This window comes from Panulirus ornatus, chromosome 9, assembly GCF_036320965.1.
Source record: "Panulirus ornatus isolate Po-2019 chromosome 9, ASM3632096v1, whole genome shotgun sequence".
NCBI classification, from domain to species: domain Eukaryota; kingdom Metazoa; phylum Arthropoda; class Malacostraca; order Decapoda; family Palinuridae; genus Panulirus; species Panulirus ornatus.
The window spans coordinates 39989104-40011711 of NC_092232.1; the positions used below are offsets into that span (position 1 = coordinate 39989104).

The 22608-nt window shown below is 47.8% G+C and overlaps 1 protein-coding gene across 2 annotated transcripts in view; it reads left to right on the forward strand.

The window, feature by feature from the left end:
• LOC139750359 (nuclear hormone receptor FTZ-F1-like) overlaps positions 1 to 22608 on the forward strand; it is a 420892-nt gene that overhangs the window by 295233 nt on the left and 103051 nt on the right. The window contains exon 2 of one of the 2 annotated variants that reach the window (XM_071665068.1): positions 5907 to 6182. In XM_071665068.1, the coding sequence (XP_071521169.1) occupies positions 5907 to 6182 (276 nt within the window). Of the gene's footprint in view, positions 1 to 5068; positions 6183 to 22608 lie in introns of those variants that run through there. The other variant, XM_071665066.1, reaches the window with a different exon arrangement.

The following is a 22608-nucleotide window of genomic DNA, read 5'->3' on the forward strand; positions in this document are numbered from 1 at the left end:
TATTATGAGGGTATTATTATGACTCCCTCATATTATGAGGGTATTAGTATGACTCCCTCATATTATGAGGGTATTATTATGACTCCCTCATATTATGAGGGTATTATTATGACTCCCTCATATTATGAGGCTATTATTATGACTCCCTCATATTATGAGGCTATTATGACTCCCTCATATTATGAGGGTATTATTATGACACCCTCATATTATGAGGGTATTATTATGACCCTCATATTATGAGGGTATTATTATGACTTCCTCATATTATGAGGGTATTATTATGACTTCCTCATATTATGAGGGTATTATTATGACTTCCTCATATTATGAGGGTATTATTATGACTCCCTCATATTATGAGGGTATTATTGTGACTTCCTCATATTACGAGGGTATTATTATGACTTCCTCATATTATGAGGGTATTATTATGACTTCCTCATATTATGAGGGTATTATTATGACTCCCTCATATTATGAGGGTATTATTATGACTCCCTCATATTATGAGGGTATTATTATGACTCCCTCATATTATGAGGGTATTATTATGACTCCCTCATATTATGAGGGTATTATTATGACTCCCCCATATTATGAGGGTATTATTATGACTTCCTCATATTATGAGGGTATCATTATGAGGTTATTATTATGACTCCTTCATATTATGAGGGTATCATTATGACTCCCTCATATTATGAGCGTATTATTATGACTCCCTCATTATGAGGGTTTATTTATGACTCCCTCATTATGAGATTACTATTATGACTCCCTCATTATGAGAGTACTATTATGACTCCCTCATATTATGAGGATATTATTATGACTCCCTCATATTATGAGAGCTTTATTATGACTCCCTCATATTATGAGGAGTATTATCATGACCCTCATATTATGAGGGCGTTATTATGACACTTTCATATTATGAGGGTATTATTATGACCCTCATATTATGAGGGTATTATTATGACTCCCTCATATTATGAGGGTATTATTATGACCCCCATATTATGAGGGTATTATTATGACCCTCATATTATGAGAGTCTTATTATGACTTCCTCATACAATGAATGTATTATTATGACTAATATCATGAGTGTATTATTATGACTTCCTCATATTATGAGTGTATTATTATGACTTCCTCATATTACGAGTGTACTATTATGACTTCCTCATATTGTGAGTATATCATTATGACCCACATATGAGTGTATTATTATGACTTCCTCATATTATGAGCATTATTATGACTCCCTCATATTATGAGTGTATTATTATGAATCTTCCTCATATTATGAGGGTATTACTATGAATTTCATATCATGAGGGTATTATTATGACTCCCTCATATTACGAGTTTATTATCATAACTCCCTAATGAGTGTATTATTATGACTTCCTCATATTATGAGTGTATTATTATGACTTCCTCATATTATGAGTGTATTATTATGACTTCCTCATATTATGAGTGTATTATTATGACTTATAGTATGGGTGTATTATTATGATTTTCTCATGAGTTTATCAATATGACTTCCTCATATTAGGAGTATTATTATGACTCCCTCATATTGAGTATTATTATGACTGTCCCTAATGAGTGTATTATTATTACTTCCTCATATTATGAGTGTACTACTATGACCTTCATATTATGAGGGTCCTATGACTTCCTTATATTATGAGTATATTACGACTTCCTCATATTATGAGTATATTATTATGGCTTCCTCATATTATGAGTGTATTATGACTCTTCCCCATATTATGAGTATGTTATTATGGCTTCCTCATATTATGAGTGTATTATGACTCCCTTTCATATTATGAGTGTATTATTATGACTCCCTCATGCGTGTATTATTATGACCTCATTTTATAAGTGTATTATTATGACTCACTCATATTATGAGTGTCTTATTGTGCCTCCCTTATTATGAGTATCATTATAACCCTCATATTATGTGTATTATCATGACTTCCTCATATTATGAGTGTGTTATTAAGAGTTCTTCATTATGAATATTATCATAACTCTCCCTCATATTGAGTGTATTATTATGACTTCCTCATATTATAAATATTATTATGACTCTCCCTCATATTATGAGGCAGAGAGGACACTCACTACCCACTATACTGATCCACCTCGACACACAACACTCACAGTGTGTGTGTATGTGTGTGTGTGTGTGTGTGTGTGTGTGTGTGTGTGTGTTTGTGTCTGATGGTGCCACAGTATATTGCTCTTGTATTTTTCTTTTCGTTATATCAAATTGATGTTCCTGAAACTCTCTCTCTCTCTCTCTCTCTCTCTCTCTCTCTCTCTCTCTCTCTCTCTCTCTCTCTCTCTCTCTCTCTCTCTCTCTCTCTCTCTCTCTCCCCAGCCAGTACCCGTCAGGTCGGCTGTATCACCTGCGAGACCTGACGCCACACTTGGAGGACCTGCTTTATGACCTGAAAGAAAATAGCTTCTGGAACACCTGTAAGACTTGTTATATGACATGGAAACAGTGTTAGAACGCCTGTAAGACTTGTTATATGACCTGGGAATAGTGCTAGAACGCCTGTAAGACTTGTTATATGACCTGGAAACAGTGTTAGAACATCTGTAAGACTTGTTATATGACTTGGAAACTGTTAGAACACCTGTAAGACTTGTTATAAGACCTGGAAACTGTTAGAACACCTGTAAGACTTGTTATATGACCTGGAAAGTGTTAGAACACCTGTAGGACTTGTTATATGACCTGGAAACAGTGTTAGAACACCTGTAAGACTTGTTATACGACATGGAAACACTGTTAGAACACTTGTAAGACCTGCTATAACAACTCTCAGACCTGACACAACCCTTGTAAGACTTGCTATATCACACGATTTCTTATACCCGGTGTGACATCTGTGGGACCTGCCATTTGACATGTAAGACTAATTAGAACATCTGTAAGACATACTTTATAACCAAGACTTCTTATAATTCCCTGTAAGACTTGCTATAACTACCCTAGGACCTGACACAACACTTGTAAGACCTGTTTTATGAATGGTAAGACCTGCTATATATATGACACCTGTAAGACCTGTTGTTGACCCAAGACCTGCTATATAACACCTAAGACCTGACACGACACATATAGGACTTGGTATATGACTTGCAGAACCCGACATAATACCAGTAAGACCTGCTATATAACTTTAAGATCTGCTATGATCACTATAAGACCTTCTATGTGACCTGTAGGAGCAACTATAACACCTGCGAGGCCTCCTCCAGGACCTGTAAGACCTGCTATAACACCCATCAGACCTGCTATAACAACCTGCTGTGACCTGTGAGATCTACCGTAGCGTTAGTAAGACCTGCTGTTTGATCTAGATCTGTTACAGCACCCGTAAGAACTGTAATATGAAGAGTTACAGTCACACACGTATTATACCTTCTATAAGACCTGCTATGTGACCTGTGAGACCTGCTGTGACACCCGTGTGACCTCTCTAGATCAAGGAAGACCTTCGTCTACAACTGAAACACTTTTAATACCACTACAACACATGCATGACTCCCCTGCCAACACTTAGACACTTACAGACACTACAGCTGTAACGTGGAACATCTGCTTCAGGTGAACCTATAACACTACAGGACTAAGTTATTTTTTTTACATGTGTTTCCCATTCTTGATGCATTGTCCTCCCTACACTACTTACAATGTTCGTTCAACAACACCTGAATCTTGTATACAAGTCTGACAACACTTACAACACTCCCACACAACACATGCCACACGACTGCTGCATTACCCTACGACTCAGAAATTAGTGAGAATAACTTCAAGTCTCAGCTCACATTACCTGAGAACCTCCAAGACTGTTATTACCACTGCCTGGTCTCCAACACTCCCTACAACATATACAACCCCAACCCCTTCCCTTCCTTCCCTTCTCGTCTCTACAACGTCAGAGAGTTTTAAACCAACCTACAACATGTGTGAGGTTGCCCCATCCCTCACTCACGACCATCAACACTCACGCTGTGTTGCCTGAAGCTTCCAGACACCCCTGCACTAACCAAGCCCCTCCCTCCCTCTCTCCCTCACTCCCTCCTCCTTCAGGATCACTCGACCCCCCCCCCCCCGTCCTCAGTACCTCTACGGCAGGTGTAGTGCACCCCCGCCCCCTTCCTCCTCCTCCTCCCCTGCAACACAAGAGGAGGGAGGAGGGGGGGGGGCTGGTTGCTAGGTTCCCACATCACTTTTACTTTTTAAGTTTTCCCTTTCGTTGATTCAAGCCCAGCCCCCCCCCCACCCACTCCTCCTCCTCCAACTCTCCCCTTTCCTTCCAAGACGCCATCACTGATTCATGGGTTGCAGGCTCGGTCCAAGACAGTGCCAGTCCACCTCTCTCTCTCTCTCTCTCTCTCTCTCTCTCTCTCTCTCTCTCTCTCTCTCTCTCTCTCTCTCTCTCTCTCCCCTGCTAGGGGGGGCGGCGGGGTGTGTAGTTAAGATCAGTCATGGTGTTAGGTTATAACCAGTGTGTGTCGCCTGTCTTCAAACTACCTTGAGAGGCCCAGTGAACCCCCCCCTCCTCCCTCACCCATGTCGTAGCTGCGAGCCTGCTAGCGCTGCTCACAAGGGCATACCTGCACGAGGTCTATACATATCTATGTATATATGGTTACGTATATCATCCATAGGAGGCTTTTCTTCACAAATGGTGGCATCTCTTGTGATGCTATGTATACAGCGATGCTATGTATACAGCGATGCTACATATACAGTGATGCTATGTATACAGTGATGCTATGTATACAGTGATGCTCAGAGAGTGACAGTTTGTCTGTGAGGGTAGAGGCTACGCCGTGGGGAGGGAGGAGGTGTATTTCCCACAGTGTAAACCAAGGCTGGTGTCGGTGTGAGGCAGTCTTGATAATCAGTAAGGAAACAGAGGGTAAATGAAAGTAAATATAAAACATTGTGTGCGAGGACGGTGTGGGATACGTCATTGTTGAGGAGGCGGCCCGGGGTGCGTGTAAGTAGGTTAGTGGGTTAGTGTGAGAGTGACTAGACCGGGCGGTGGGTGTGTGTGTGTATGTATGAGTCGCGCGCACACGCACACACCCCCTCCCGCTGCCACATACACATACATACACACACACACACGTCCACACACACACACGTCTACACACACACACACACACGCGCGCGTCTACACACACGCACACACAGACTCACACACACACACACACACACACGCACATACACACACACACACACACACACACACACACACACACACGGACGCAGGCACTGCGGTTACCTCAGAGCTAACATAGACCCCGTTACGGCGCGATAATGTAGGCCAAGCCCAGCAGTTCTAACTTTCACTCTTACTGGCGGAGCGTTGCGGGGCGGGACCCCAGTCGTAGCCGAGGGAGCCAACAGTGTGTGTGTTGCCCACCGCCATGTGCGCCCTCACTGCCGTGTGCTCTGCCAGTGCTTACTATATTACACCGTACCAGTGAAAACAGTGATACTCTCAGTGCTTACACCTTGCCTCCTAGTTAAGAATTATTTATATTTTGAGTGCTTTGTGCGAGAATGCTCTCAGAGATGGAGCTACCAATTTCAGTGCAGAACTTTAGCTTGTCTCCTCAGTTCGGGCAGTTGACAATCTCTGCTGCTCCCATGACCGTAGACATGAGTGGTGCGGGCGTAGGCATACCTACCAGCGCCCTCTCGCCCACCTATACACAGATCACTACTGGGGCGGGCGTGGTTAACTCTACCGTATCCACTAACACAGTTACCAGCAATATTACCAGTAACAATAACAACTCTTTGTTAACACCAACCCTAATGGACTCTGGTTTGTTCCCGGGCGTAGCCACCACCACCCTGGACTACAACCCCCTGACGGACATGCCGGACACCAAGGAGGGCATCGAGGAACTGTGTCCCGTGTGCGGGGACAAAGTCTCCGGCTACCACTACGGCCTCCTCACCTGCGAGTCTTGCAAGGGCTTCTTCAAGAGGACGGTACAGAACAAGAAGGTGTACACCTGTGTCGCCGACCGATCCTGCCAAATCGACAAGACCCAGAGGAAGCGATGTCCTTACTGCCGCTTCCAAAAGTGTCTCGAAGTCGGCATGAAACTCGAGGGTAAGTTGCACCGTCTCTGTTTTCATTAGTTTGTAGCGCCTGCCTGACGGCACCACGTCACACCTAGGGTGGCTGGTCACATGGGTGACAGAGTGCAACACACAGATGCCAGTGTGACTGTGAGCGGAGCGGAGGTGGGTCTTGGCGACACAGATGGTCACAGATATTAACCAGTTTATCAATGGTAGGGCAGGTAAGGGTCTGGGGTTATCGTGCACCGTGTGAGGAGCTCAATGTCTTTGTTCGTGGAGTATGGCTCCTCAAACATACAGGTGCTCTCGTCTGGCCAGTATGACCCGCACTGACTGCTATAAATAGCTCACATTGCGTAGGACTCTGAACTGAAGAAAGAAAGAAAAAAAAAATCATCCTAACTCATGTTGTTTGACAGCCACGAAAACATTATTCATTGTGAATTATGAATATGCATCGTGGACTCTGCTACACTCAGGTGAAACTTTTCAACCATACAGTCACTCAAGAAAACAAACAACTGTCCTAGAAAAGTAAAAGGCATAGTTGCATGTTGATGTGGTTAGACCAGTGGAGGTGCATATCGAATTCACCCACTAACTAGTTCATAAGAAACCGCTCCCTCCATCTCTCCAACTAAAGTCCATCTTGGAGGAACATTAAGCACGCTCTTCACTCGGGAGGGAGGGAGGGAGGCAGGCAGGGAGGGAGGGACAGTCAAAGCTGTGGTCTCGTACTTAATGCAGACAAGAAGGAGGAGGGAAGTGAACGTGATTCCAGCAGACTGATGGTGTGTGATGCTATGTGTTTGTCTTTTGTTGTGAGAGCATGAGTGGGGTGGCGGGCGGGAGTGACCAAGGCCCGACCACCTGTAGCTGGCTGGCATCGTGTGGCTCACCACCACCACCACCACCACCACCACCTCCACCACAACAGTTTCACTTATACCATCAAGGTCTCAGACTCACACCACCACCACCACCACGCGATAGGGGGCTAGTTTGAGGTCTTATTGTTCACTGTGGCACGACAGTACACTAGGTGTGACGACCTACCCTTTGACCTGACCCAGCGGGTACTGAGGTTAACTTGGTTTAAAGATGATCTTGTTGTAGATATGTACTTGTTCCCATTACGTTGTACTTGTTACCACTCACTGTGCATCACACACACACACACACACACACACACACACACACACACACACACACACACACACACACCTACTCTCACTCACCATCACTCTCTCTGCCATACTAATTCCATCTTTACTTCATCTACTACACTAACATTGTGTCCTTCCCACTACCACCACCTGACGTCTCCCAGCACGCCACTCACTACTACTACACCCTCTACCTGACATCTCCCCTCTACCAGGAATACTACTACCACTCCCTCTCATTGACATTTCTCCCTACCACTACCCGACTCTCTCTTACTACCACAACCACAACTCCCTCTCACTACTAAACTCCCTCCCACTCTTATTACTCCCTCCCACTACCATTACTCCCTAACACTGCCACAACTCACTTCCACTACCAGTACTCCTCCCACTACCATTGCCTCCTCACACTACCACAACTCCCAATACCATCACTCCCACTACCATTACTCCCTCCCACTACCACAGCTCCTCCCACTACCATTACTCCCTCCCACCGCCATTACTCCCTTCCAATACCACAACTCCCTCCTTCTACAACTCCCTTCCACTACCACAACTCCCTCCCACTACCATTACTCCCTCTCACTAACATTACTCCCTCCCAAAACCAAAACTCTATCACTGCTGCAACTACCTCCCTTTGCCATTTCTCCCTCCTACTACCACAGTTCCCTCCCATTACCATTACTCCCTCCCACTACCATTACTCCCTCACACTGCCACGACTCCCTCTCACTACCACAACTTCCTTCCACTACCACGACTCTCTCTCACTACCACAACTTCCTCCCATTACCATTACTTCCTCCCACTATCATTACTCCCACTACCATTACTCCCTCCCACTACCACAACTCCCTCCTACTACCATTGCTACCCTCCACTACCACAACTCTCCCACTACCGTTATTCCCTCCCACCAACATTACTTTCTCTCACTACCATTACTCCCTCCCACTACCATTACTCCCTCCCACTACCACAGCTCCCCCTCACTCCCATTACTCCCTCCCACTACCACAACTCACTACCATTACTCTTTTCCTATACCACAACTCTCTCCCACTACCATTACTCCTTCCCACTACCATTAATACCTCCCCTTACCATTACTCCCTCTCACTACCATTACTGCCTCCCACTGTCTCAACTCTTTCCCACCTACCATTACTCCCTCCCACTATCACAACTCTCTCCCTCTTCCACAAGTCCCTCCCACTACCTGTACTCCCTCCCACTACCACAAGTCTCTCCAATTACCATTATTCCCTCCCACTACCATTACTCCTTCCCACTACCACAACTCTCTCACTACCATTACTCCTTCCCAGTACCACAATTCTCTCCCACTACCATTACTCCCTCCCACTACTATTACTCCCTCCCATTTCTACAATTCCCATTACCATCACTCCTTCCCACTTTCCCTCCTATTACCACAATTCTCTCCCGCTACCATCACTCCCTCCCCGTACCATTACTCTCTTCCAGTACCACAACGCTCTACTACTAACATTACATCCTCCCACTACCATTACTCCCTCCCTCTACCATTACTCCCACGACCATTCCTCCCTCCCACTACCATTACTCCCTCCCACTACCACAACTCTCTCCTTCTACCACAACTCCCTCCCACTACCATTCCTCCCTCCCACAACTACATCTACTACTATAACTCTTCCACTACCATTACTCTCTCCAAATACCACAACTCTCTTCCCACAACAATTAATCCCTCCCACCACCATGACCCCCTCCCACTACCACAACTCTCTCTCTCTCTCTACCACAACTCCCTCCCACTACCACAACTCTCTCACTACCATTACTCCCACCCACCACCATTACTCCCTCCCACTACCACAACTCCCTCCCATTATCCTTACTCCCACTACCACAATTCCCATCCATTACCATTACTCCCTTTCATTACCATTACTTCCTCCCACTACCATTACCCCCTCCCACTACCATTACTTCCTCCAACTACCGCTATTCCTTCCACTACCAATACTCCCTCCCACCACAGCTCCATCCCAGAACCACTATACCCCCACATCCACTACCCCCACCACATCATTACTCCCTCCAACTACCGCTATTCCCTCCCACTACCAATACTCCTTCCCACTACAACTCCCTTCCACTACTCCATTCTGTAACCACTACAGCCCCACTTCCCCTACCCCCCCACATCATTACTGCCCCCCCCCCCGCCTTGCTCCTGCACTTGCCTCAACTATTTGCTCCTCCACCACCCTTCACAACTCCCCCCCCCCTCCCCCGCTACACCCCGTGTAGTTCCCGGGGCCGTGGATGTACACCCCCTCTCCCGCTACACCCAGAGTAGGACCCGGGGCCATGAGTGTACACCCCTTCCCCCGCTACACCCAGAGTAGGACCCGGGGCCATGAGTGTACACCCCTTCCCCCGCTACACCCAGAGTAGGACGTGGGGCCATGGGTGTACTTCCCCTCCCCCGCTACACCCAGAGTAGAACCCAGGGCCGTGGATGTACACCCCCTCCCCCGCTACACCCAGAGTAGGACCTGGAGCCGTGGCTGTACACCACACTACACCCAGGACTGTGAATTACACCACACTACACCCAGGACCGTGGGTGTACACTACACAACACCCAGGACCGTGGGTGTACACCACACTACACCCAGGACCGTGGGTTTACACCACACTACACCCAGGCCTGTGGGTGTACACCACGCTACACCCAGGCCCGGGGGTGCACACCACACTACACCTAGGACCGTGGGTGTACACCACACTACACCCAGGCCCGTGGGTGTACACCACACCACACCCAGGACCGTGGGTGTAGTGCCTGTCTGTCCCTCGTGCCACATGATGACGTAGATTCTCTTCTTTGTCACACACGGCCTCCCCTCCCTCCCTCCCTCCCTCCCTCCCTCCCTGCCGCCATCGCTCTCCCTCCACCTGCCTCTACCCTTCTACCTGGGAAGCCCCTCTCCCTCCCACCAGTCCTCTCCCTGGGAAACTCCTATCTCTCCCACCACTTCTCTACCTGGGAAGCACCTCTCCCTCCCACCACTTCTCTACCTGGGAAGCACCTCTCCCTCCCACCACTTCTCTACCTGGGAAGCACCTCTCCCTCCCACCACTTCTCTACCTGGGAAGCACCTCTCCCTCCCACCACTTCTCTACCTGGGAAGCACCTCTCCCTCCCACCACTTCTCTACCTGGGAAGCACCTCTCCCTCCCACCACTTCTCTACCTGGGAAGCACCTCTCCCTCCCACCAGTCCTCTCCCACCCACACATTCCTTTCCTTCCAGTTGTCCTCATCTCTCCATCCCAACACCGTTTTCATATAACCCTTGAGGATGGTGCGTCTTGGTCAGTCGTGAGCTCCTCCCTTGTCTGTGTTCCCTGGAGGGTGGTCGTCATGTGCTCCCTCCCTCCCTCCGTCCCTCCCTCCCTCCCGTCTGACTCGCGCCACGTACCGTCTTCTCTTCCTGTCACTTGTATTCCGTTCCTTCTCACCCACGCCATCTTTCCCGTCCCAGTGGTGGACGGTGATCCCCTGGGGCGGGCGCAACGTCGGGGGATCCAAGGCACGGCTCGTCATGAGCTCCTCAGCAAAAGTGAAACCTGGGTTGGTAAGGGAGGCGACCGGCGCCTGCAGGTGGCGACAGCGAACGCTGTGATCGCCACTGGCTGTAACGTCTGTTTCAGCCTTGAACTTTGTTTTAACTCCAGCAAGATGTCTGAACCAACTCTTTTCGTGACTGGATTCGATATCGTGGCTCAACGCTTTGAAAAGAAGGTCGATAATATGCCCTTCTCTTGAAACATATTATTGAAAACAAAGGATTTTCGCCCTTGTGACTGTGGGTTCTCTTGTATGGGTTGGTGTACTAAGATTACGGGCGAGTGAAGTCTTTATGTTATCTAATGGTCATTAGTTCGAGAGGAACACGTTTATGAGACAGCCCGAGGTGGTGGAACATGTTGGTGAAGTCTTGGCCAGGTTCTCCTAGCGTTCCCTTCTCACTCTGCTATACCGGTCCACCCCACTCTTCCTCCACCCTCCCTACCCTGCAGCTTCTGCCTCTACTCGTGGCTCCACAACCCATCCCCTTCGATCAACGCAATGTAAATTTCATATATAGATTTATAGCAGGTATAGTTCCAAGTCTGAGGTTCTTCTCCACGTCTGAGTTGTCTTTTCCAAGTCTGTAATATTTTTTCCCCCGTCTGAGATGCTTGGTCCAGCCAAAGAAGTATCTTTGTTCCTTGCCCAAACCTCACAATCTTCTGTGAGTCATATCTACGTGTGACTTTATCACTTCGAAGATCCGTCTACATGACAGAGATCCATCTTCAAGTCAGTGGTAACTGGTTAAGTTTACAGTACTTTTTTGAATACTAAAATTCTTTCGAAGTTTGAGGTTCTTTAAGTAAAGGTGCTTAAAGTCTAAGTCTTTCTTCAAGGTAAAGATATTTGCCCAGAACTTAGACGCTTCTTCAAGGTAAAGATCGTCCAACAGGTCCCTCTCCAGTCCTAGTATACCCCTCTCAATCTGAATGTCATCCATGAAGTGAGGTTCTCTTTCAGTAATGAGGTTCTGTATGAAGGGACAGTAGACAGACGAGAGCTTCTACACACACTATCTCATAATTTTAAGTCTTTTTCTTTATATTCGATGAGGCTAATCTCCCCTGGGAGCACCACCACCCAGCAGGTCTCTCAGATTGCCTTCTTCGGTCATACCACTTCGTCAGCTGTACGTAAATCCTCCAGGTGATGATGGAGCCTCGTTGGGTTACACGCCCTCAAAGGTCCCGTTAAGATGTCTCTTACCAGGAGAGAATCCGTAAGTCCTTCCAGTGTTCCTTGGGAGGCCATGACAATCCAGTCTCCTCAGACCTGCCTGCTCGCCTGCCTCCCTGCCTGCCTGCTTAGCCACACCCCTTCCTCGTCCTGTGACCCACATCCTTCCTCTGGCCAGGAGATCATCATCAGCTGCTGCAGGGAAGACGACGCAACAGGGGAAAACCCTCGCAGTCTCCCGGAGGAGGAGTCCTCCTCCTGCCTTTGTGTGTTGCACACGGGCGTGAGAATGTTCTTAAGACCCCAGGACTACAGCTGCTCTCGGGCAGTCTCAATGAACCCAGATCCTCAAGTGCCAGGCTGAAGTGGCTCACTGAAAGTAATTTGAGACGCGCCGTCGATGGCTGCAACTTTTCTAGCAAGTGAATACTGATGATTACCACCAAAGAAAACTTGCATGTCCTCGTTAGTGCTTGTATGTGAAGGAACCTCTCAAGATTATTCTATGACGTATATCACATTTTCATTTGGGTCTCGCATATTGATGTTACACAGGAAATCTGTAGCAGTGCTAGTACAGTCAACTTGAATAAAGCTTATTTTCTCTTCACGATCATGAAATCGTTTAGAAAACTGCCCCAAGTCTCCCTCGTGAGTTAATTATTCCGTCGCGGGTGACGGGTAGGAAGAGAGAGGGAGGGATGAGCAGGGTAGTCGTAGGTCTGGCACTGGTGTTGCGACCCAAGTCGTCAGCCATGGTGGTAGTGAGGACTGGCGCCACGTGATTCCAGTTTGGACCTTTATTGTTTGTTTACTTTTTACTTTGCCTCAACAAACAACTCCGGAAATGGCGAATTTGCTGGAGATGTTCCTTACTGCATAATTAACACTGTTGCAGAGCAGATCATGACGTCAGGCGGAGGGATAACGTCACAAAACGTCGGTACGATGAAGGAGTCTAGTGTGTTCCCTTTCTGTGTAGGAGTCCCGCCCGCTTTGGACCTATCGGGGTAGGTCTGTCCCGACCCATGCATCATGGCTTGCAATAATGCACACACAAGAATCCCGTAGTTTTGATAAATTTGTAGTGGCCTACGCATCTAAGATTATTCTGTAGTATATCTGTTTAACCCCTGGCATGTTTTCGTATTAGGAAACACAAAACATCGATACGGACAAAGGTGCAAGTCAACGACGTGTCAACGGATACGAACGAAGTGTTGAAAGATTTCGGCTTTCCCTTTCCATGGCTATTCCTGTAACGATTTCTAAACTGGTTTTCATCAAACAGTAGACATGTCCAGTTCACAGCGTATCCTGATGGTGTTTATGAGTAGGTGAGGCAATGTCTGAAGGCGTGATGTGTGCGTGGAGATCAGGTAAGGCGGTGGGCGGGGAGCTGGGAGGGAGGGAGGCGACGTGGCGTATAAAAAAGTGAGTGGCGCGCGGTACCACGGAATTGCTCCTCGCCTCCACCTTTTCACTTTCAGTGTACACCAACACGCTGGCTGGCTGGCTGGCTCAGTGTGTGTGTGTGTGTGTGTGTGTGTCTGTGTGTTTGTATAGGCTGGGTCAACACTGTACTAGCCGTTACCTGCCCTCCCTTGCCTGACTGGCTCACCCACAAGGCTGGACACTTCGCCCGGTCAAATGTATGACATCTAACATCAATATATATATATATATATATATATATATATATATATATATATATATATATATATATATAAGGAATGAGTACAGTTGGTAGCAGGAGGGAATGGATGAACGCGAGAGTCTTTGTCAGGAGGCATCAAGGTATGAGTTGGTTGCTCATGAGAATAAGGCAAGTGTAACAGAAAGGAAGAGAAGAAGTGTGAGGAAAGAGGGGAGGTGGGAAGGAAGACAATAAGAGGAAGTTCACACTCACCGGAAAAGCCGATGAGTGTATTGTGCGGGGGGGGGATGAGACGCTGCTGGCTATATGGGTGGTGTATACTGGCGCTGGGGACGCCTGGCAGGAGGGCGGTGTGGCCATGCTGGATGGTTAGCAATGATCACAGTGAGAGCTGGGCTACGTCCTCCCCCAACACAATGATGTCGGGAGAACTAATAACTGGTCCTGGGGTGTGGGATGACCTACTGCCTGGTCCTGGGGTGTGGGATGACCTACTGCCTGGTCCTGGGGTGTGGGATGACCTACTGTCTGGTCCTGGGGTGTGGGAAGGTGTACTGCCTGGTTCTAGGGTGTGGGAAAGTATACTGCCTGGTTCTGGGGTGTGAGAAGACGTACTGTCTGGTCCTGGGGTGTGGGGGGACCTACTGCCTGGTCCTGGGGTGTGGGAAGGTGTACTGCCTGGTTCTGGGGTGTGGGAAGGTGTACTGCCTGGTCCTGGGGTGTGGGAAGGTGTACTGCCTGGTTCTGGGGTGTGGGAAGGTGTACTGCCTGGTTCTGGAGTGTGGGAGGACGTACTATCTGGTCCTGGGGTGTGGGGGGGCCTACTGCCTGGTCCTGGAGGGCCAGACTTACACCACCTGAGCTGGGGCTCAAAACTTTATCGTCAAGTCTATTGTTAGAAGCTGTTGTTAAATCCTATGTAACCTTTACGTCAGAAAGTTAAGTATATATATATATATATATATATATATATATATATATATATATATATATATATATATTAACCTTTGATAGTACTTGAATGCTACAGACTCGTAAATATGCTCAATGGTGAGAGTGGTGACTGGCATATTCCGTTTTCTTTGCGTTACGTCCGATTTCAAGTCATTTTCTACCCTTGATTTCGCTGCAGGAGAGTCTTCACAACCCGACCCAGACCAGAGGCGTTACTCTGCCTCGTCCCGGCTGGTTGTAGCATGAGACTCAAGTGTCCTGGCAGTGTGTCACATGGATGGGTCTCGCTGGGTGCCCTCACACAGAGTCTCCTAACGTGCAGGAGGTTGCAGGCAGCTGCTTGTGTGCTGTCGGGAAGGCTGATCTCGGCTGCCAGTAACTACTACTGTGCTAACGGATGAGTGCGGCCACACCGTCTGGCCAAAGTGATCGAGGATCACACACACCTGGAGGGCAAGGGCACGACCCCTCACGCATGATGGTGACCTGGTCGTCATGCTGACCAAGGGTCGTGCTTAGGGAGCCTCAGGCAGACAGTGGTCGTCAAAGGTTCATCCATCGTGCTTTAATGAGTCAAACGATCCGTCTACCTCACCTGGAAGGAAAAAAGTACAAGTGGTCACCTCACACGTGTCATTCCCGTGTGAGGCTGAGCGTGCAGACTGAGGTGAGCTCGTCTACCATCCTGGACGGAGATGGCTCTGGTGGGGCTGGTCGCCCCCGGAGGTGGGGTTGTAAGGGCTAGTCTGGGGTTAGCCATGTTGTGCTGGGGTTTGGGATGGGGTCTGTTGCCTCTGGACTGCCTCTAGTGGGAGGTGGAGGGGGGGGGGGGGAGGGTAACTCGAGGCATCATTAGTGGAGATTGTTACTCTCCCTGTAGAGAAGTAACCCACCCTGAGATGAAGTAACCCACCCTGGAGTAAAGTTACCCACCCTGGAGTGAAGTTACCCACCCTGGAGTGAAGTAACCCACCCTGAGATGAAGTTACCCACCCTGGAGTGAAGTTACCCACCCTGAAGTGAAGTGACCCACCTCAGGGTGGGTTGAGACACGTAGGGCCTGGGAGAGGACCATGCACGGACCCGTTTTCTAAGCAATATATTCTAATTTACTAAACTTACAGTGGGCGAGGGATGGGTTGGGGTAGGGGGGGGTGTGTAGTCCTGCTCCCCCCCCAACACTCACCAGGCCCATACCCCTCGAGGCATCATTAGTGGAGATTGTTACTCTCCCTGTAGAGAAGTAACCCACCCTGAGATGAAGTAACCCACCCTGGAGTAAAGTTACCCACCCTGGAGTGAAGTTACCCACCCTGGAGTGAAGTAACCCACCCTGAGATGAAGTTACCCACCCTGGAGTGAAGTTACCCACCCTGAAGTGAAGTGACCCACCTCAGGGTGGGTTGAGACACGTAGGGCCTGGGAGAGGACCATGCACGGACCCGTTTTCTAAGCAATATATTCTAATTTACTAAACTTACAGTGGGCGAGGGATGGGTTGGGGTAGGGGGGGGGTGTGTAGTCCTGCTCCCCCCCCAACACTCACCAGGCCCATACCCCCCCTCCCCCCCACATTACATGACATTCTCATTCATCACAAATCAAGTATGTCACAATCCTCCCCCCCCCTGCGCGCGCGCGCCCGCGCGTGTGTGTGTGTAGTCATAAACCATTTATTCCAGTATTTATTTCGTCCTATGTTTTCTCCCCAACTACAGTAATGACAGACGTTCTTCACATTCTTCCTCCCCTTCAAGTGTCACCCATCCTCCCGCCTTCCTCCCCTTCAAGTGTTACCCATCCTCCCGCCTTCCTCCCCTTCAAGTGTCACCCATCCTCCCGCCTTCCTCCCCTTCAAGTGTCACCCATCCTCCCGCCTTCCTCCCCTTCAAGTGTCACCCATCCTCCCGCCTTCCTCCCCCTCAAGTGTCACCCATCCTCCCGCCTTCCTCCCCTTCAAGTGTCACCCATCCTCCCCCTCAAGTGTCACCCATCCTCCCGCCTTCCTCCCCCTCGACTCTCTAGCCACCCACACACCGGCTCCCCTCTCCCCACTCTCCCCATCTTCTCCCTCACTCCATCCCCTCTCCACTCTCCCCCCACCTCCCTTCCCCGCCTCACACTCTTTTTCACAAACCTTCCCACTTTCCTGAGTCTCCCCTGTCCATCTTTGGCCGTCCCACCTCTCTCTCTCTCTCTCTCTCTCTCTCTCTCTCTCTCTCTCTCTCTCTCTCTCTCTCTCTCTCTCTCTCTCCCCTCCCCGTCAGCTGCCCCCTCCACCTGCATCATCGCGCCTATGACCTGTTCCACATTCGCTCTGCCGCTTGTCCCTGCCCATCACCTGCCTTTCCCACCTCCACCCAACCCATGTATGACTTGTTCCACTTGCGCTGTGCAGGTTATCCCACCCCTCCCGCGGCCTGTTCCACTGGCACTATCCCGCTTATCCCAGGCAATCATCAGTGGCCTGTTCCACTGGCAGTATCCCGTCCTACATCTTTGTACACTCACCTGCCTCTCGTCCTACCTCTGGCACCCACCCGCCTGTTTCCCTAGCGTCATCTCACCCTCCGACCTCCTCTCTCTCTCTCTCTCTCTCTCTCTCTCTCTCTCTCTCTCTCTCTCTCTCTCTCTCTCTCTCTCTCTCTCTTTCTCTCTGGTTATCCCCATTTTCTGTTCTGTCTGATCTGTGATTTTCCTGTAGAATTCTGTATCGTTTCTGTGTTTTCTCCCTTTGTATATTGTTTCTTCGTTTCTGTATTTTCTGTTTTACTTGTCGTACCATGTTACAGACTTCCCGTTTTCTCTTTTTCACCTATTTCCTATTCCAAGTAACTTGTTTAATTTCTTTCTCATTTTGTTCATTCTTTTTCTGTAATCTGATCTATGTATTTCATATCAGTTTAATCACTTTCGATTTTTCCTCGTTTGCTTTATGTATATATATATATATATATATATATATATATATATATATATATATATATATATATATATATATATATATATATATATATTTTTTATGTTGCATTGGCATCGTGTTGATATCCGTGTTTACTTCTTGTTAGCATGGTGTCTTCCTCAGTTATCATCACATTATCATGTCCCACATTTATTCATCATGTTCTTCAGTTATCATCACATTATCATGTCCCACATTTATTCATCATGTTCTTCAGTTATCATCACATTATCATGTCCCACATTTATTCATCATGTTCTTCAGTTATCATCACATTATCATGTCCCACATTTATTCATCATGTTCTTCAGTTATCATCACATTATCATGTCCCACATTTATTCATCATGTTCTTCAGTTATCATCACATTATCATGCCCCACATTTATTCATCATATGTCGTCGTAATACAGCGTCATCAGGCGAGACTTTGTGACATCTTGACACGTTTCGTCTCGCTTTCCTTAACTTATCGTTCATGAACGAAGAGTAGAGAGAAATTAAGCCTCCAGGCTTCTGTCTCTTTGCATTTTCTTTGCTTTATTCATTATTGTTGTGTGTGTGTGTGTGTGTGTGTGTGTGTGTGTGTGTGTGTGTGTGTGTGTGTGTGTGTGTGTCATGTGTTTGTTCCACTGTGCCACACCATTTCCGGTCCTCACAGCTGAACTTTCCGTTTTCTCATATTCCTTTCACTGACCACTTGGTTTGTTTTTTTTTCATATTTTTTTTCTTTTCTCATATTTTTGTAGGTCACATCAGTCGTGTGGAGCATCTTCGCTTCACTGGCTCTAGTTAGGCAACATGATAACAACATAACATGATAACAACATAACATGATAACAACATAACATGATAACATAATATGATAACAACATAACATGATAACAACATAACATAACATAATATGATAACATAACATGATAACAACATAACATGATAACAACATAACATGATAACAACATAACATGATAACATAACATGATAACAACATAACATGATAACATAACATGATAACAACATAACATGATAACATAATATGATATCAACATAACATGATAACAACATAACATGATAACAACATAACATGATAACAACATAACATGATAACATAATATGATAACAACATAACATAACATAATATGATAACATAACATGATAACAACATAACATGATAACAACATAACATGGTAACATAACATGATAACATAACATGATAACAACATAACATGATAACATAACATGATAACAACATAACATGATAACAACATAACATGGTAACATAACATGATAACATAACATGATAACAACATAACATGATAACATGAATGCATGATCTCACAACACAGAAGCATCCTGCGTTCTGCATGACGGGCGAAAGTTAAGGGTATGGCTAACTAACCCCCCCCCCCCCCCCAGCACCGTCCACACTGTAACCAGCAATACATATTGTCCGGCTCATCAGTGTTACCAGCTCACTGGCCTGTAGTGGCAGGCACAGTGTTACCAGCTCACTGGCCTGTAGTGGCAGGCACAGTGTTACCAGCTCACTGGCCTGTAGTGGCAGGCACAGTGTTACCAGCTCACTGGCCTGTAGTGGCAGGCACAGTGTTACCAGCTCTCTGGCCTGTAGTGGCAGGCACAGTGTTACCAGCTCTCTGGCCTGTAGTGGCAGGCACAGTGTTACCAGCTCACTGGCCTGTAGTGGCAGGCACAGTGTTACCAGCTCTCTGGCCTGTAGCGGCAGGCACAGTGTTACCAGCTCTCTGGCCTGTAGTGGCAGGCACAGTGTTACCAGCTCACTGGCCTGTAGTGGCAGGCACAGTGTTACCAGCTCTCTGGCCTGTAGTGGCAGGCACAGTGTTACCAGCTCTCTGGCCTGTAGTGGCAGGCACAGTGTTACCAGCTCTCTGGCCTGTAGTGGCAGGCACAGTGTTACCAGTGTGGGTTAATCTCTCCCCAGGACGGCCTCTCGTGGTTCCATCCTTCCCTCTAGGTGTCATTTCCTGTGATGGCTACACTGACCTACATTACCTGCGGGAGTTTCGTCTTGGCCGCCATCATGCTTGTGTGTTGCATCTTGGCCGCCATCATGCTTGTGTGTTGCATCTTGGCCGCCATCATGCTTGTGTGTTGCATCTTGGCCGCCATCATGCTTGTGTGTTGCATCTTGGCCGCCATCATGCTTGTGTGTTGCATCTTGGCCGCCATCATGCTTGTGTGTTGCATCTTGGCCGCCATCATGCTTGTGTGTTGCATCTTGGCCGCCATCATGCTTGTGTGTTGCATCTTGGCCGCCATCATGCTTGTGTGTTGCATCTTGGCCGCCACTTGTATTTCCGACGGCTGTGTTGTGCCCGCGACCCACATCTGCCTCCCTCCCTCGCGTAACACACCAGGTCGTCATCCATCTTTGTCTCGTTCTCGTCATGTGGTCGAGACCTTATTATTCATGATTGTCTCGTTCTCGTCATGTGGTCGAGACCTTATTATTCATGATTGTCTCGTTCTCGTCATGTGGTCGAGACATTATTTATGATTTCATTCTTATTTGTTTATCTCTCCCTCGTTTTCTGTTGTTGCTTGCTGCCGGCACCAGACTATGGGTCACTGTGATCATTTCTACACTATATTGTATTTGTCTTTCCAATGTATAAAGTTTACGGTCTTCATTATTGCTTTCACGATTCTTGTTGTATTAAGTATATTGTATTATTTCTACCGTAAAGGTTAAGTTGCAGTGTTGAGGGCGTCGCCTCACCGTGTGTTCCTTCATGTCTTGCGTGAAAGCAGGCTGGAGGGAACATGGGAAGTGAAGGGTTGAGAGGAATGTGTCAGGCAGTGCAGGAGGGAACATGAGGGCAGGAGGGAACATGAGGGCAGGGGGGAGGTGGTTAATAGCTGTAAGTGAAGGTCACTTTCCTCATCTTTTGTTTTAGGTAAAAAAGAAAGGGAAAAAATTTCCCCCACCACCCCCGACCCGTTTTCTTCATCAGAATTCTCGTTTGACATTTATCTGTTCATTTTCTTCTTCTTCTTCTTCTTCTTCTTCTTCTTCTTCTTCTTCTTCTTCTTCTTCTTCATTCTTCCTCACTCTTTCTCTATCTTCCATCCCCGTAATCCTTCCCTTCCTTGTTTATCATTGTTTCCCACTTTCTCTGTGAGGCGTCGTCCCAGCGGCAGGACAGACACAGACGCGGGGGGGAGGTTAATGTTGAGGTACTGTACGTATGTAGGTCACCAGGGCTACAGCTCGCCATCCTCATCGATCCGCGCGACTTCGAAGGGCCGCAGCGAGGCAGAGGGAGAGAGAGAGAGAGAGAGAGAGAGAGAGAGAGAGAGAGAGAGAGAGAGAGAGAGAGAGAGTCATGTTGGTGTTGGATGGGTGGCCAAGGTGCTCACACTGTTGTGTGGACGTCAGCTGCACGTAGCGCACATCTTGGCCACTCCTCAGCTGTGGTCTTAGCAAGGCTCAGGCATCAAGGATCACTTGAGTGTCAGGTATGTTACGGGAAGGTCGACATTAAGCTCTTCCTCAACCCTGGCTGGCGTCAGGCAAAGTGGGCCACGAAGAAACTAAGAATAATCTCGAACTGGGTTAATGAGGCTTCAGGAACAGTTCCAGATTAGGGTCAGCTTAGTCTGAGGCCCAGCTTATGCTGGTCTGAGGTGAAGGGATGAGGAGGAAAGCTGGCGGGTGGCTGGGGTTGGGGTGTTGGAGGACAGTAAGGTAAGAGCAAGGGAGGTGTTTGCTCCAAGGTCAGCAGGAGTTGGGTCTGTGGCAAAGCTCCCAACGGAAGGACAGGACAAACTTGTTATTACATTATAATGTGTCTTTCTCTCTGGCTCCAGCATGACGTGTGTGTGTGTGTGTGTGTGTGTGTGTGTGTGTGTGTGTGTGTGTGTGTGAGGAGCTCCCTGCCACAGCCCACTTGCACCAGGGGCACGACCCATCAGCACGACCCTTATTAGGCGTGATGACCTGGTCCTTGACCTGATCCTGAAGGTTTAGGTCAAAGGTCAGACTATCATCATACCCAAAGGTCGTAACGACCCTCCTGCCCAAAGATTGTGCTCTCGTGGTGAGGGGGTTAATACGAGACACATGATGAGAGGAAATGATGAAAGAAAGAGAAATCGAGAGACTTGTCACGTGTGTGAAAGAGACAAAAAACGAGATGCGGTAATGGACTGGAAGCCCGGTAACGTGCCGTTACAAACTGTTAACGGTAACGGTGTTGGGAAGTATGAGCATTGGACTGTACACTGGGCACACTACCTGGTCTAATTGTATGAGATCAGCAGACACAGTGACTGGTAAGATAACGAGCAGTAACTGGTAGTTCAGAGAACACTATGGTAGAACGGAAGACATGGTGACTGGTAGAACGGGAGATATGGCGACTGGTAGAACGGGAGACATGGTGACTGGTAGAACGGGAGACATGATGACTGGTAGAACGGGAGATATGGTGACTGGTAGAACGGGAGATATGGTGACTGGTAGAACGGGAGATATGGTGACTGGTAGAACGGGAGACATGATGACTGGTAGAACGGGAGACATGATGACTGGTAGAACGGGAGATATGGTGACTGGTAGAACGGGAGACATGATGACTGGTAGAACGGAAGATATGGTGACTGGTAGAACGGGAGATATGGTGACTGGTAGAACGGGAGATATGGTGACTGGTAGAACGGGAGACATGGTGACTGGTAGAACGGGAGACATGATGACTGGTAGAACGGGAGATATGGTGACTGGTAGAACGGGAGACATGATGACTGGTAGAACGTCGCACATGGTGGCTAGGTGGCAGTGCAGTCAGTAGTGTTGTTGTACAATGATGACGACGAGTGTGTGACCAGAGAAATGAGGCAAGACATGAGTGTGTGG